At 37.0% G+C, this 17,187-nt stretch overlaps 2 protein-coding genes across 20 annotated transcripts in view; one reads left to right on the forward strand and one right to left on the reverse strand.

The window, feature by feature from the left end:
• The window catches only part of SLC39A10 (solute carrier family 39 member 10), a 191,241-nt gene extending 187,822 nt beyond the window's left edge, over positions 1-3,419 (forward strand). For 12 of the 13 annotated variants that reach the window (XM_072040590.1, XM_038182339.2, XM_072040592.1 and 9 more), the window contains one exon: positions 266-3,419. In XM_072040590.1, coding sequence (XP_071896691.1) covers positions 266-424 — 159 coding nt within the window. In that variant the 3' untranslated portion in view covers positions 425-3,419. The remainder of the gene's footprint in view (positions 1-265) is intronic. The other variant, XM_072040591.1, reaches the window with a different exon arrangement.
• Positions 1,261-17,187, reverse strand: part of DNAH7 (dynein axonemal heavy chain 7) — a 110,368-nt gene continuing 94,441 nt past the window's right edge. For 4 of the 7 annotated variants that reach the window (XM_072040563.1, XM_038182328.2, XM_072040568.1 and 1 more), the window contains 11 exons: positions 16,156-16,332; positions 15,077-15,238; positions 13,595-13,795; positions 12,368-12,529; positions 10,515-10,700; positions 9,616-9,753; positions 8,635-8,865; positions 7,507-7,659; positions 5,425-5,602; positions 4,237-4,340; positions 1,261-3,842 (listed from right to left, as the gene is read on the reverse strand). In XM_072040563.1, the coding sequence (XP_071896664.1) occupies positions 3,636-3,842; positions 4,237-4,340; positions 5,425-5,602; positions 7,507-7,659; positions 8,635-8,865; positions 9,616-9,753; positions 10,515-10,700; positions 12,368-12,529; positions 13,595-13,795; positions 15,077-15,238; positions 16,156-16,332 (1,899 nt within the window). In that variant the 3' untranslated portion in view covers positions 1,261-3,635. Of the gene's footprint in view, positions 3,868-4,236; positions 4,341-5,424; positions 5,603-7,506; positions 7,660-8,634; positions 8,866-9,615; positions 9,754-10,514; positions 10,701-12,367; positions 12,530-13,594; positions 13,796-15,076; positions 15,239-16,155; positions 16,333-17,187 lie in introns of all 7 variants that reach the window. The other 3 variants (XM_072040565.1, XM_072040566.1, XM_072040564.1) reach the window with 3 other exon arrangements.

A 17,187-nucleotide genomic window follows, 5' to 3' on the forward strand; every position in this document is an offset into this window, starting at 1 on the left:
AACTTTTAAATAGATGTGTGATCCAGGAAAAGCTCAAAAAATGTCCAAATGAAAGGCATTTTGAGTTTGCGTAGTAAATACATGATGTGTCTGAGATCGTGTTTTTATAAAATGTAATGACTGGGTGTAGTTTTAACTATTGGTGGATTGTTTTTATAACTAAATCCTGGAATGTTCATTCTTGTTCAATAATGTCTTGTAAACTTGTCAGTGGTGAAATGAAATAAAGGTGAAATAACTTTTTCAGAACTGTTTTTCATTTTAGCTTCCAGAAATGCTTCATGGAGATGGAGATAATGAAGAGCATGGCTATTGTCCTGTGGGACAGTTCATTCTTCAGAATCTAGGCCTGCTTCTTGGATTTGCCATCATGCTGGTGATTGCCCTCTATGAAGACAAAATTGTGCTTGACATCCAGTTTTGACCTAATTCTGGTAATCACTGTGGATTCAATAATATTACTGTATGGCTTTGAGTCTGCACTGTTTCACTGTATGCACGTTGCTCAGAGGAAAAGCAGTGGCTTGCACTACTTACACAAGTACAATATATTCATTTCTGTGTAGATTAATTCCTGCTTTTTTCTAATTCAAATCAGATGAGATTGCTCAATATGTCTTCTAAACTGAAGTGACTGATAATTTGGAAATACTAAATAAGAGAAATAAATGCCCAGTTGGGTGCGCTACTTGCTTAAATAAAAAAACATACAGGATCTACACACTTGGGAAAATACCATTTCATACTACATTTGAGAAAACCTGGAAAATGTTGCAGCTGAAATTCATACCTCCAAAGGAACCTGAGTAAGCTTTTAGTACCGCACAAGTCTTAAGCAGTGGGCATATATATGCATATATCAATTTGTGCATATATATGCATCTGTTTATTCATTTCTGTGTTGATTCGTCTACATAGTGGTGACTTTAAGTATTAAATCTTAACAACGGTAGTTAACTGGACACCACTGTGCTGTTTTAGATTTAAAAAATGAGTACAAATCTAAGCAACGTTTAAATTTTTAAGAGTACACCTTAAATTGCACTCCCTTGTTTATATAAAGTTCATGTGTAAGAAGGCAGGCTGTTGCAATATACGCTGCAAAGTGCTGTGTTCTGTCAAGGATCAGTTTGACGATGTTTTCCTGACTAAGATTTATTTGATGTTTGTCCCTTGATATTAGTAAGAAAATGCAAAATGCAATAGAATTAGTGCTAGCTTGGGGAAATCTCTGATGTTGGAGTTACAGAGCTATTCTTGGTTCTTTTCTACAGATGCTAAACATGTATTGTGTGCCACTTGCACCATAAACTACTGAAGAATTGTGGCTGAGAATGAGTGCAAACTACCTTTTAGCAGAGAATCCATATGGGAATTATTCCGTTTTTTAACGGTTGTTTTGGATTTTTTTTCTCCTCTTTATGTTAAAAAAGGAAGTCCAAAGTGGAAGATGCTAGTTACTGAACCTGGGCGCAAAAGTTAAATTATGGTCTGTGTATGTAGTACTGGTGGGTTATTTGCAATACTATAATACCAGATCAAAATCTGTTTCTACAATGCCTCAACATCAGACATGGTAGCACCAGCCATCTCACAGTGGAGAGTAAGAAAGATTTCTACTTACAGCATAAAGGAGTTCATTTCTATGATTTTTTTTACAATTTGGGTATTTAGATTATTAAAAAGCAGATGTGGTAGATCTGTTGTACGTGTCATTTGAAAGAACAGACTGAGAATTTGGGCCTTAATTTGCTGGGATCAGATGTCTTAGGATTTTGCCGAGATGTTTATATTGCCAGATGTGAGTTAGTTCTTCTTGTACCCATCTCCTTGAAGAAAACACAAAGCAAATCAGTGAGTTTGTGAGGAGTGCAAGTTGATCCTGTAGTACCAGTCCTAAGCATGGTGTAGCCTTTTCTGGAACACACAGTTCGTCGTCTTCTTTGTGTATGGCAGGTAAGCTGTATTTTGACTATGTGCCGTAAGTTTTGTTTCAGTCTGCTTGGTGCCAGTGTAGCTGCTAAAAACATACTGATCCTAACGCCTTTAAAGAGCACCAGTTGGTATCTTCATTCCATTTCAAGTTTGTGTGTTTCTTGTGGCCTGTTACTTTTTGAAGCTTCATGGGTCAATTTAGTTTTTACCAAGAGCAGCTTGTATATTTTAAAGGTATTGGGTTGGTTCTTGCCAGTATTTCTTCCTAATGCAGTATCAAGAAACAGTATTAAGGGTCCATTTCAAAGAAGAGTGCAGTTTCTTCAGTGAAGAAGCCAAAAGCCCAGAGTTCAGGTATACAGCCATTCGATGCTCAGAACTCAGGTTTCTTTGTTTTTCTTCTTTAAATACATTTACTATTGGACCCTAATTAGCACAATGATGTTAGCTTCAGTTTGCTGAACTTCTGCAATGTAAAGATCCTGGGTGACACTTTTTTCCTAGTGCCCACGTTAGGTCCCTGAGTACCGTTTTCAAAGAGACTTAAGTCACTGGATAACTTCTGAGAATTTTAACTTAAAGAACCAATGTTGTTTATGTATTGAACTGACCCTTAATTTTAAATTTCTATTAATTTCTGTCAAGTATAAGGGGTCATGTGGTTGAACTGATATTGTCAAATCATTTTTTTAAGTTTATTTCTTGTAATACTTTTACAAATGAAATTTTCTTTATTTCAGGTAGAATAATTACTTTTGTATTAGTTGGAGTATGGTTTTAGCTTAATACACTGCCTATATAGGGAATATAGTAAATTTCCTTCCAACACCATCTTCAGACAAGGGAAAAAATGGTCCTTGAAGGCAGGTACTGCATTTTTCATTAAATACATTGTTTTTCTTTTATTTTCTAGTATTTATTACAACTTATGAAGAACAGTGTAACAGCTGTGACTTCTGTAGATTTCTACCAGTACTGAATTCCAAATCATTCTAATGTACGCTTTTAAGTCATGTTACAGACAATCTGAATTCCACTACATTTCTACTTGGCTTCAACATTCCATTCTGCTTGGATCCAGAGTCTCATTTAACTTGTATTTGTTGGAGGGCATGTTACTTGTATATTACAATGCTGTCACTGTGTGACATCCCATATGAATTTTGATGTAGATCACATTGCACTCAATCCGCTGTGATTATGCTTAGAAAATATTGTAGTTGCTAGATGCAGTGTGATTTTTGTTTTTATTTTTTCCCCTCCAGTTAACAATTGAGTCTATGGTTTCAAATGTGATTATGGTCCTATAAGATACAGCTGCGCTATCAGTTTTTTGTTATAACTAAATCATTTTTAAAAATTTTATAAAGCTGGAAAAAGATCAAATGCTGTTTTGTTCATTGTCAACAGTGTTGTGTTCATTTTATGTATGTTCCTTATAAATAAGGAGCCTTCAAAAAATAAAATTATTCAAGGAGCAGTTATTCTTGTTGGCTTGTATAAGATTTTATTGTGCACCATTATATTTTAGTATTTTGCTTCAATTCTCATGAAATGCACAAATGCAACATTGTAAAGATATATATATGTATATTTATCCTTCTTTCATGTGTTGATTTCTCTTTCGAAATGGCATTTCAGAATGGACATGCATCCCTAATAAGTGATTTGGAAATGCACCTCCACAGATTGTGGTAGGTTTACGAATTAAGCTGACATAATAGCGCCACCCCCCGTCTGATCCAGTGTTCTTGTGGCTTATCCGAAGGGAGGGTCATTGCAATTACAAAGTTGGTGGAATGACCAGTAGTTGACAAGACTCCTCTTCTCTCGCTGGTCTTGTACAATGGGGCCAAGTAGCTGGGTCGCTGTGGAATGTCTGCTCTCTTACAGGGCTTTAGCCATATCTGCAGCAAAGAACAAGCCTTTTCACTTCAGTTAAAAAAAAAAAAAAAAGAAAAAGTTGGGAAACACTCTTGGCTTGCCAAAATATTTTTGTCGGTGGTGTTTGTTTTCTTACAGGTAGCCTTTGAAAACCTGTTTCTTGATTACTCATTCTTAGCAGATTGTTTCCTCTCCCAAAATCTGCAACATCGGACCTGCTGTTGCCATCATCATTAGTAGAGGATTCTCAGCTCCTCTTAGATGCTTAATTTGCTTTTCAACACAAAGCATTTTCAATTCATTTTTTTTTAAATTATCCTGTTGCTCCCTTCAAGGCTAGAACTTAGGTTCCACATCGTTCTACAATATTTGTTCATATCTAATAATACAAAATATCACCAAATGAAAGATACATACCACAGGTACTATGTCATAGAGGATTTTCGGATGGGATTCTCCTAGCTTCTTAGTTTCTCTGTTCCAGCGTGCTCCATCCAAGAACAGTCCCTGAATGTAGACACCTGAATCAGTTGCAAAAGGTAATATATTAAGCAAAAACTGGAAGAGGTTTCTAGCTGAGAGCAGCAGCTAGGGCAACACACTTTTGCTAACTGTCTGTTAGTTGTGTGGGGCATTTTTGTCCCCACACATTTTTTGTTTTTTAATTTTTGTTGTGTTCCAAATAATCAAATAACTGAGTTTAACACAATCTTTTAAAGCATTACAACTTATTATTTATTATTATAATTCTATAAAGTTTAAAGCTGCAATGTCTAGCAGTATCATGGTGTATCTAGTCTTTATAATGTTGAGGGAAGTAAAAAATAAAAATCCAAAGTACAGGACACTATTTTCACAGTTGTCATTACAAAGTTTTCTGTATGTACTACAGATTATAAACTTTAATGTTTCTAAACTAGGAGATTTGACCATACAGACTCTTTCCCCAGTTACTATTAATTGTTTTATTGCTTGTTTCACATTGTCATTTGGCAATTAACCATTTAAAGGTTATATAACGATTTAAATATTACATCTTTACAACAGTTCATTAAGAGAGTTGAAAAAAAGCAATTCTTTTGAAGATTCGCACCTTTGTGTTGTGTAGACTTGAAAACTGTAACTTTTAAGTACAAAAATAAACCTGCCTCAAGAACAACAAAAGAAGTTGAAAACTGACTGGGTGGTGGTCTCCCAGTCAAACCGCTAAACCCTTCTCACACAACTACCAACAAGCACAGCCAACAGCAAAGGGTTTGTTTTCACTCAGGGGAATAAGCATCTTCAGATGTGTTACTCGGGTGAACTAAACAAAAAGAACAGGCAAGCCAAACACAGCTTAAAAGTGATCTGTTTTGGGAAGTTAGGGATAAGCAGTCTTCTCTCGGTGTTACTTTTCATCTGTGGGCTGATCCAGGGAGTGCAGTAATCTCAGCAGTATTTAAAGGCTGGCTTGCATAGTATTTTGAGAGCAACGCAGGCAACGCAGTTGTGTATGTTTTCTAACGGAGTTCATTAACTTAATTGTATAACTCTGAGTCTGCAAATTAATGTTAACTTACAAATGCATCAACACAGGCAAATAAATGTCATGTATTTACTTACCATCTTCAGGAGGGATTTCATATTCCTTATCTTCCAGCACTTCGTAGTCAAATGCTAGTAGGTCTATTGGAATAGTGTATTTTCTGGCATAGTTCTGCTGGGCACCTGTTAAGAAGGCTTGAGTGAAGAAGAATCCTGAAATCCAGAAGACGGGTGGCATACCATTTTCGTACCACAGCTGCAAAAGAGAGAGGAGGAGGAAAGTAGGGGGGAGCAGCTTTTATCTTTTGTAGTATTTAGGAACTCAAATAACTTGTGAAATAACAGCCAAAATAGTTTCTGCAGTGGTATGTTTGGATGGCTGCTACGTGTTTTCCACCAAGTTGTTAAAATGTCACTAGCTTATGGCTTTTCTTGTTGTTTTATTTTAAGACTGAAGAGGACAAAACACCACTGCACCTACTGCCTGGAAGTTCTTAGCTAATGTGAATGAATTAGTCTGTTAATCATGCATCATCTATGTAAGCTCATCAAATGTGTGTTCAAGTCACCCTTTCTCTCTTGTTATCAGAGGCTTTTCAGCATGATGATCTTTGTTTCCTCATGCAGGTGGCAGGGTTTTTTGTTTGTTTGTTTGTTTTTTTCAGGCTTTGCTTTTCTTCATTGGATTTCCCTTCCAGGGCCAACGTTGCATGTTGTGTGTGGGTGCACTTGCATGTGCAGCAAGTTGAAGGTGAGGGTGGGTGAGTTCCTTATGAGGAGGAAAATGGAATGGCCTAATTAAAATTTGTTTTTGGGGGATAGAGGGGTGTCCTTTTCCCCTTCCCCCAGCTTACACTGCGGAAACTTGTGTATAAAAAATTTTGAATGCTGGATTTCATTGCATTTAGTTGTAATATAAGTGAGGTCTATAGCAATGGTTAATACTTCATCCAAGAAGACATTTTTCTGGTTGTTGTACACATAACTAGAACAATTGTTGTAAACATGAGTTTTGAACAATGTCAGAAAAAAAATGCATTACAATTACATTACTGCAGAGAATTATAATGGTTACCAAAGTACTTGTCTTTCTGGTTAGTTTCCATCCAAAGAAATAAACAAAATCCTTATAGATAATGGCAGTTTCTCCTTCATACAAGTTTAATATCTGTCCTGGATTCTGTTCAAGAAATGTCACTTTTATTCTTTATAAGTACTGCAGTCAGACGTGCTACGCATTAAAGTAGAAGTTACTGAGGTGTGGTGACAGGGTCAAAAAAAAAAAAAACAAAACAGAGGTTCTCTGCAAATGCAGAATTTGTGAATATGTTACTATAACTGAAACCAGATTTTTTTATATATATATTTTTTAATTCTTATTTTTGTTTCAGGATCTTTTGTCTATCTCAAGACCCATTCTTTTTGCAGGTACAGAGGAGGGAGCTTGGAACAAGTTGCACATTTTATCTTGGGGGTTGAACTGTCAGTTTAGTCTTCTACATTAAAGGCATACATTAGTGTTTATGGTCTCATGGTCTTATTAGGTGATAAACATCAATTGTCTTCAGTTGATGGAGGTCACTAAGGCACAGAATAGTGCTCAGTCTCTGTATTAGTCACTTAAAGTCAGTTTGGGGAATTTGTAGCCTTAGCAGTGAAGGGACCCCACTGATTCTCATTCACTCAGCCAACTTTCTCCTCTCATGGTCTATCTACTGTAAGCTATTACTTGACTTCAACATAAATAAAAGATTTCATATTATAACACTTTACTGATTTAAACTTGCTATTTGGAAAAGCAACTCAACAGCCTCTCCCAAAGTTCTATTTTATTTATTTAACTTCCCTACCACCACAAAGATCTATGTGCAGTTTAAGATGCCCTTAGTAAATTCACTTCAGAAGGCCAATTCTGGCGTCTGTCATACAGTAATACTGATGCACTACACCTCACTTTATGTGGTGTAAGGTATGTGGCAAGATAACAGTGCTTCACTAGATGCTGTGATGAACAAGCAACTAACCAAAACAGGTGCACAAATGGACTGAACATTACATGTCAGTGTCATTCATCTGTGCGTTCACTTGTGGAGATTCCTCCTGACAACAAGAGATAAAATAAGTGATGTTGAACAAATTGCATACATGGGATGTGCTTACCTGTAGGAACTTCAGTCTACTGAGGAAGTCATTCACGTAGCTGCCCAGAGGCTTGAGGCTTGGGTAAGACTTACTCATCCATAGGCCTGGAATTTTGGCTTTCAAAATGCTGTTTACCACTTCTTCCAGTTCAGCAGACATCACAACTAGCCCCTAAAATAATTTTGGGAAGGGAAAATAGGAGAATACTTTGTCTCAACAGCCTTGCTACAACAATTATACAACTCTTTGTCTAACAGATGTTACCAATTTCTAGTTAAGTCAGGAACAGCCCTGAAAACGTGAATGGATGTGATGAATTTCATTCAAAAGTTACTGTGGTCAGAGCTAGTAGTTAGTTGCTAAACTGGTCAGCAAAAAGGCCGATAGACCATTTTGGAAAGAAACTGCCCAGAATGGGAAATCAGCATTCATCATCCCTCCTAAGAAATATGAGTGATTACTGAGTGTGAATTACTGAGTTACTACTAAATGTAAATGTTTTTATAGTATTATTTAAAGTGTCCTCAAAACTGCAACATTGCAAGTTTTTTAATTGGCCAACTTTTCAGCTTGTGGTTTGTCTTTAAGAGGGAGAGGGGTTGTGGATTTTTTCTGTTTTTATTAAAAACAAACAAAACATCACCCTCAAGGTAAGATTGGATAGATTTAAAAAAATAAATAAATCCAAACTGACTTTTCCCTGCTCCCCACCCTGTATTTTACACAGCTGTAGCTTTCAATTCCCACTGAGAACTGGGAATGCTGACTTCAGACATTAAATTATTACTGGAGGGTTCCAGTTGAGGTCTTGAGAATATTTGTCTTTATCTGTAAGAAATTGTGAGGTGCTTCTGTCTTTTATGTTACTAAGGCACAAAAAGATTGTGAACCTGATTACTGTTCATTTGGTAAAAAATCCGTAGCTAAACATACTTTATTGTTTGGTTTCTTTAGGCACAATAACATTTGTATATTCCCCATACTCCTATCACTTTTAAGATACAGATCAATAAACTGTTGGAATCCAGACTTCTAGTGTCTGAGTGACCTGAATCAGACTTCAGGGGCAGTTTTTTAAGTACTTGCACTGATAGCTCAGAGATCAAGTGTAGGGTCTAATTAAGTGCCCTTAATCGTATGGCTCACCTTTATTGCTTTCTGGATGTTAACACAGGAGTCACGTATTGTCTGCAGTAGCTTGTTAAAGCGTCCCATCTCTTGGACAAGCACAGTATTCATGCTTTGAGTGTAAGTGGTTGGATATTTTCTCATTGCTGCTTCAATGTCAAAGTCTGAAGGAAGTTTGCTCAGGATGTCACCTGTGACTTCATGAACAACATCATCAGTGGATTTTGCACCACTACCAGATGCCCGAGACTAAAGAGAGACAAAAAATTAGGTTTATTTTGAGAATGAGAACTTGGGAGAAAGTACTTGAAATACAGGAAAATAGAGCTGTTCTAAACACATTGTTTAAAAAAAATGTTACAGTTCCAACTCAGTTCCCCCGTGATTGAAATGAATTCGTTTCATAATTTCCTGTATTATTGCAAGAAGTTACTGGCATACAACTATCAAAGTCTGGTTTCCTACAGGTTTTTGACCTTTTAATTTCACTTACCAAAATCTTGCTTCCGCTGTAAACGAACCTTTCTGCCTGCATCTCTGAAGAAGCTGTGAGTGCCATCGGCAGGCCTGCTGCTGTCAAGTGACAGAGTAGCACCTGGTTGTCTCACTCTCCCTGGGTATGATCTCTTGCCCTCTACATTCAGTTCTTCATGAGGCTTATAGGAACCGTAATATCTAGATTGTACCTGGCTTACAAACTGGACTGAAACTGGCCAAGAATTTTGAAAAATTTTAAAAGATGGTGGGGGAGTGGAAGTAATGTAAATTGACTGTGCAATCACAGAAGCTGTGTTTCCTTTGGAAGACAGGCAAGAAAAATACAAAAATAAAAACCTTAAAGTTTTTTTTAAGTGGAATAACAATTTCACTAGGATGACAATACAAAATAATAAGGCACAGTTAAAAAAAATAAATAAATAATAATATGAGCATACTAATGTATAGAAAGAATAAAAGGTTATGCTAAGATGGTGTGTGGTTTTGAGTCTTTTTACGTACCTGTGTAAGAAGAATGTTATCAAATAACAGTTGTGTTTCTGACTGATCCTTGGTGATATCAGCATTTGCATTCATTCCAAATATCTCTGGGGAAGGATTCAGTGGAAGTGTCTTCGTATATTCAATATAGCTTTGGTACTGGAAGGAAAAAAAAAATAGAAGAAGAAAAAAAGGCTCTAGACTTAGGCTGTAGACATGGACACACAGCTCATGATAGGCCACAAGCTCTATTTCAAAACCACTACAAACTTTTCTACTGTACATTGTCTAAACTAAAAGATATAAAAGGATGTACGCAGGAGTTGTCTGCACCTCTCAAATTCCTTTGGTCTATTCTCTTTGAAATCAAGATTGGCTTTGCTTAAATGTTTGGGGCTTTTTTTTGTTTTTTTTTTTTTTTAATTTTGACAGCTGTTGGAAATTCTCTTAAAATGCTTAGTGCAAGAAACTCCAGACCTTTTCTGGGCCCACTGCTTGCGAGCTATGTAGGCATTTTGCTGATATTTGACATAACTCTACTGTGTGGTAAGCCAATACCTACATGTAGGTCCTTTCTACCACTAGCAGATACGAACAGCTCATTCTCATACACCTACTTTTTAGTGGCTTTAAGTTTAGCAGGCTAGGTTTCTCACTGTCCCCCAAGTGTGCTGTCTCATACAGCCCAGAGTCAAATTAGCATTAGTTTGGGATTTTCTTTTGCATTTTTTTTAATGTTACATTACATTGACATTGTGTCACATTATTGTTACTTCAAAGTCACTGAAGCACCTAATAGAATGGGGGATTTTGCCACACAAGTGGGCAATGACAGCAGTAAGCACTGAAGCACTTGTCAATGTGAGCAAAAGATTATTTTTTTAAGTAAGTTTGTAATTCCAGTTTTCTCAGATACTTACATCTCCTTCAGGAGGAGCAAAATAAAGGCCACTTGAATCAAATTTATAATCTGTGTTTTCAATGATTTCCGATGAGAAGAACATGTTCAGAACACTACGGAGTGTACGCCGATCCCAGTCATCAGTGACTCTGCCACCGTAGTTACATTCTCCAGTCATATAGCGAAGGGCATCATATGGCACCTCCTAGAAAAAAAAGCAAGAGAATGCTCTGAGCCACAGCCTAGCACTTGAAAACCATACCAATATGGCTGTAATTTATTTGCAAGTCATCCAGAAATCTCAGGAAACTTTACAAATTGCTATTTTCCTCTGTTAGTTCATACTGGTACCATTAATCTCCTGATTTTCAACTACTTTAATAAGCCATCAAATCAACAGTGTGGCATCTTGTGAAGAATAATAGCGCCAACATTTTCCACATTAATGGAAGGGGGACTCCCTGGGTTTATGAAGAGCTTTTCTAGAACAGTCTGTAATTGCTTGGCTATATGTATGTGTAAAATAAATAGGGATACTGTCAGAGGACCGTAGCTATGCTATAGTCATATTATTCTTCAATGAACAACAAAGAGGGACATGTCCTTTCCAGCAAGCCTTCTGTGCTAATACAGAAACATGGTTTTTTGTTTTATTTTTGAGAACAATTAATAAAGTCCTGAGGTTGGGAGCAGATGGCTTCGTAGGAGCATGAAAGGAACAATGTATGGGTTATATGAAGCATTCTTTACAGAAATTAAGGGCCAAGAGCTAGTGGTATGATAAGAAGTGGGATAAAATAAGTCTTCAAAAGACGTTTAGATGTAGAGCTTAGGGATATGGTTTAGTGGGGACTGTTAGCGTTAGGTCAGAGGTTGGACTCGATGATCTTGAGGTCTCTTCCAACCTAGAAATTCTGTGATTCTGTGAAAATAAACCAGCTGAAGAAAGTACAGAGAAATCTGGTCTCTACAAACAAGTCATTATTTTTTCTGGGAGCAAATTGAGCCCTTTCTGTTAGTCAATGCATTAGCTCATAAATTATCATACAAGAGGAGGTCATCCTCCCCTCCCCCTGCACACTTTGCTTCCCCTTCCTCTTCTCCCCACCCCCCCCCCCCCCGCCCCCCGCCAACCACCCCCCAGCCCCCAAAAGGAAAGGGAACACCCATGACTTAATGACATTGTTTTCTCATTCTGTATCACAAGTTATCTATTAACCATACCAATAACCAAAAACACTCCAGGCTGACAGTGGTTTAACAATAACACCCGCAGCCATAATTTAAAGGGCAGTAGCTATAGTAGTTTGCTTAGGAAGCTGAAATGCAAAGTAGTATCAGGTCTTGCTAGCAAATTCCAGAGAATATTGTACAAAATACTGCCTAGTTCAACAAACAAGGAAGGAAAGTCATGTGCCACATTTAAACAGATCAAGTTAATTATTAATTTACAACAGTCCAGCATCTAGAATTTCTATCACTGAGTAAATAAATCACAGGGATTAGTTCAGTATGATATTTTACAGTTTGCGACAAAAGCTCCATGAGCTGAATCCCCCAGCTTCAGTCTAGAGACAGGATACAATTCCAATGAATAAGGCAACAACGTGGAACATAGTCTGCTGTGTTTTGCAGGGAAGAAATTCTAAACTGCCATCTGCAAGTTTCCCACATTAGTTATATACTGATCATGGTATGCTAACCACTTAAAATGAACACTGTTGGCATTACTGCAAATAGGCCTGAGTTTCTAAATCACTGGGCCCTACTAAAACTGTTGCCATGGCAACACTGAGCTGCACTGGCACATGCACGAACAGTCCTAGAACATGCATGAGAGGGCACAATCAGGGCTGTAGGAGGGTTCTGTACCGTGTACTGGTCAAGGAAGATGTGCAGCTGCTGCACACTGATGCGCAGATCAGTCTCATTGAACTCGTATGGAATGTTCCAACCCAGCGGCCCAAACTTCCGCCTTTCTTGCACCAGTGCGTGGAAGAAGCAGAGGCCGTACAGCAATGTCTTAAACTCAGCCTTAAAACCAAACACAACAACATGAATAATTAACATCAGTTTTAAACAGTTTCATTTTTTAACAGTTTCATTTTTTCCTCATGTCTTGACTTGCTCAAAACCCAGATGCTCCTGCTCCAGTAACATGCCATTTGTGATTCATGGGTAGCATTTCCTGACACAAAAAAAGGCCTTCAGCAGGAAGTCATCAGATTTTTTTTAAAACATTGGTTTTAAACTTTCTTTTAAACCAGTGTGAACCCTCAAATCAATTTTTAAAGCTATATACCCATGTGTATGTAAGATATATAACATTCATGCACAACTCTGTATATAAGATCTTTGAATTTTTTTTACACCTTCATATTATAAAACACAGTTCGCACACTAGTCCTGCATTTTTTTCTTGTTATCAAGAAAGATTTCAGGCCTTTAAAGAAATCTCCAGGTAGGAAGATTTGGTTTGGTTTGTTTTCAGTTGCGAATATTCAGCAAAGTAGATGACCACAATTAAAAGAACTGTGCTATTTATTATATATTAACAACAACAACAAAAAGTAAAATATTTTGGGCCAAATACTCATGCACACAGAAAGCTAATTATGAAAGCAGTGGTTTCTGAGGCCTACTTAAAAAGGGACATAGGAAAGACATTTACTTAAGCATTCTATAAACCATGCAGTGCAATCACATGGCCCTCTCAATTAAACAGTGGACCTAATTTTGCCTTTTTGGACTAATCGCTTGCTAAAAGAGCATTCACATAAATGAATACAAGATTCCAGAACCTTGCAGCAGATATGTAATAGCAAATAACTTTCTTTTTGTGTGTGTGTGTGTTATAGAGATATAACCTTAACACCATGCCACAAAAAAAAAAAAAACTCAATTGAAGAAGTAGGTGGCGAGCAGTAAAATAAAAATCAAATTTACTTCACTACTCTGATTACTCAAAACCAGTTTCATTATAGCAAAGGACAACTATTTAATTTGGTACAATTTTTTTTTCTCCCCAGAGCATATATACAGAATCGTCAGAGTTGTCTTTGACTGTTTTACAAAGAAACATCACCAATACATTCTAACCGTTTTTTTGCAGCTGTTGAAAAAGTTAGGATCAGATATTGGGTCCATCAGGTATGAACGAATTATATTAGCCCGTAAACCTTTTGGTGCTTCATTAGTCATTTTCACTCCATTCTGCAGTACAGCCACAGGAAAAGTAGGAGATGGGTAACTGGTGAGCCACAGTCGGAAATCTGGATGTGTTGTATCAGGGTTTAACTCCTGCAATAAACACATTAAAAACAATTAGAAAACATGAGAGTTGAATATACAGCTTAAGTGTTATTATTAAAGCTTTTTTTTTTTTTTTTTTAATTTCTGTTTTTTGGTGGAAAATACACAAGTCCAAAGTTTAATTTCTTAAATGCTTGTATGTGATTATAGTGAGATTCACAATTATGATAACTTCCATTCTACATCTGGAGTATTTTTTTTTTCCAAGGCATCAGTATTTTGAGCTAAATTTTCTTCGCTCTGTGTATGATTATGGGATATACGAACAAAAATGCACTGCAAGAACAATGGCATGTATATTTTGCATATTTACTGTTGTATAGCTCTTGTGAGAAGGGCTATAGTAATAATATGAAAAAATTATTAATGTCAGAAAATGATTAAATCAAGAGAGAGTATAAAAAGCAAGAAATGTACTCTTTCATGTCTTCAGAAACCTCCAGATATTCAAGTGTAAAATTCTTTAGTCTACTGCTCTTTTGCAGCAACATATAAAGAAAGCTTTTGGTCTATAGAGACTGCTGTAGTGGCTGGCCTTTACTATTCAAGGAATGCACAAGATCCATAGTTTTTGTGAACATTTCCTTCTCTAGTAGGCAGATGGAGATAGAACCAATATGTGATGATTCCCCTTATATAATGGGAATTGTCACAAAGTATGTTAAGCTGGTGCAGCCTCACCTCAAGTACTGTGTGCAGTTTTGGGCACAACAGTATAGAAGGGACATCACACTGTTAGAGAGTATCCAAAGGAGGGCTACAAAGATGGTGATGGTGAAGGGTCTGGAGGGGAAGATGGATGAGGAGTGGTTGAGGTCTTGGTTTGTTCAGACAAGAGCAGAGCAGAGCAGGCCGAGGGGAGGCCTCATGGGAGCCTGCAGCTCCCTCACGAGGGGAGCAGAGGGGCAGGTGCTGAGCTCTGCTCCCTGGGGACAGCAACAGGACCCGAGGGAATGGCATGGAGCTGGGACAGGGGAGGGTCAGGCTGGGTGTGAGGGAAAGGTTCTGTACTGAGGGTAGTCGGGCACTGGGACAGGCTCCCCAGGGAAGTGGGCACGGCCCTGAGCCTTACAGACTTAATGAAGCATTCGGCCAACGTTCTCAGACACTAAGTTTAGGGTAGGCTTGTGCGGACCCAGGAGTTGGACTCCATGATCCTTGTGGGTCCCTTCCAACTCAGGATACTCTATGATTCTAGGCTGGCTTTTCATCTGCCTAGATGGATCAGACATGCCTCCAAAAGTTGGTAGAAGAATACTTATTTTTTACCTCACAGACTCTTTCCAGTGTCGGCATCCATGAGCTTGCTAGATGGCAGTTCTGCAGAACTATCCACGCTCCTTCCTTTACAGCCTTCTCTATCATTTTCATGGCTATTGGGCCTTGGCCTTGACCAAGTGACAGAGAACTAAGCTTTGTGTCACTGTATCCCTGCATTATAGCACATTATAAGTAAGAATGCTATTGCATAAATACAACAAACCTTCTGGTGTTAGAGTTCACAACTGCACATATTCTTGAAATATTTCATGTACTATATATTTTAAAATCCATTTTAAATCTCTTTTTCATGTCACTCCAGTTGACTAAAACTTCTTATCTATCATCTCCCAGCAAAATGCTACACTACACATCCATTTCATACTGAGCTGTACAATTCTGACATTTTCAAAACACTCCTGAAAAATGAATGCTCTTTAAGCATGTAGACAATCCATTTTAAAATGCAGGACATATTTACAGCTTGGTGGCTGGAGATTTGAAGTAGAAGATCTTTGTCATTCTCAATAGCACAGAATTCTGATGGAGTAGCAGCCGTAGCAGTCAGGAAGTGCAAGAAATACATCTTAGCAAAACTCAACAACTTTGTATTGTTATAACAATACACTTTTCCATAACTACTGATCTACACTGGGGATTTTTGTTTGTTTGTTTGTTTTAGACACCATAGTAATAATGGCCAAAGCAAATGAAAAAAATCCACATTTGAATTCTGAGGTGTAAATTTCACCTGAAATACTAAGATCCTGTATTACTACACTGCTTTACAATCAGGTCCATGTATGTGTATTGGGAAGAAAAAAAAAAAAAAAGCACGTAATGCTTACTAGAAAACATACCATTTTCGGATAAGACTCATTACAGTGAAAGTTTAAACCATTACATTTTTTTCTTCCATTTTCCATTTGAGATTCTACAAGCTAATTAAATGGATTGTTATATCACAACTTTAAAGACTATGCCAAAATATTTAACATAAAAAATTCTTATAAACACTAGACAAATCATTCCGAAAACCAATCCAAAACAATTAGTGCTTTGTGTTAAAGAGAACACACATAAAATACCTGATCATCAGCAAACTTAACAAGGGCTGCCATGGGGTCAGCACCAGGAGAAAGTATAAATATCAGTGGTGCACAAGAGTGGCTGTCAGAAAATGCTTTTGACAAATCAAACGGAGGTGGATCAATAAATGTACGGCCCAGGTTGTGAATGATAAATTCCTGCACCATTGGTATGATCTAAAAAAAAGGAAAAAGAGAATTTAAATCTCCTATTTATGTGTAAGCATTAACGTCTATTACACTTAACATTTTAATATAAATGTCAAGGACAGTATTCCTGTATGGAATAGTAGGCACAACTGCACTCCCAGAGTAATCAATGATTTAGCATGTGTAAATTGAGGCAAAAAAAGCCTCAGCTCAAAGATGCTCTAAGAAGGATGAAAAAGGAAGTCCTATGCAAATGACCCTTGATATCATTTCTGTCCCCATATCTGGACAGACTAATGTGTTTGTATAAGAAGCTTGATTTTTTTTTTTTCTGCATGCCCTCCTCTGTATTATGGAGTGGCTTTCAATTTTCCAGTCTCATAACTGAGCACGTCTAAAGTATCTTGGCTTAGCAAACTGCTGTGTACCAATTTCTATACACTGATGGCTTTACTTCCTACTGAAGTTAAGTGGGCTCTGCAGCAGGAACAAGAGACAATTTATAAGAAGATAGCTTCAATCTTTGGTCCTGTGAACAGTTGTAGATATATTTCTCTTAAATATCACTATTTATTTTGTCTCTTTTAAATAACTTTAAAACACATGGTAAAGATTTTATAATTATTACTTCCACTTTAAAGAATTGCAATAGTATTTGGAAACATTCTACTAAGATTTGATCTCTGAACATGAAATGCAAGAAATGCTAAAGGTTTTGAACAGCAATGTTAATCCAACGTCTTTGGTCATAACCAGTGTATTTTTAATTTGTTAATGTAAAAGATACATGAAATTTCTATTTTTTTTAACTTGCTTTTTAACATTTCAATTATAAAACTTTTACTTTTCATGTTGTTTAGGTGCTTTCAGTTAATAAATGTA

This window comes from Anas platyrhynchos, chromosome 7 (genome assembly GCF_047663525.1).
Source record: "Anas platyrhynchos isolate ZD024472 breed Pekin duck chromosome 7, IASCAAS_PekinDuck_T2T, whole genome shotgun sequence".
Taxonomy (NCBI): Eukaryota; Metazoa; Chordata; class Aves; order Anseriformes; family Anatidae; genus Anas; species Anas platyrhynchos.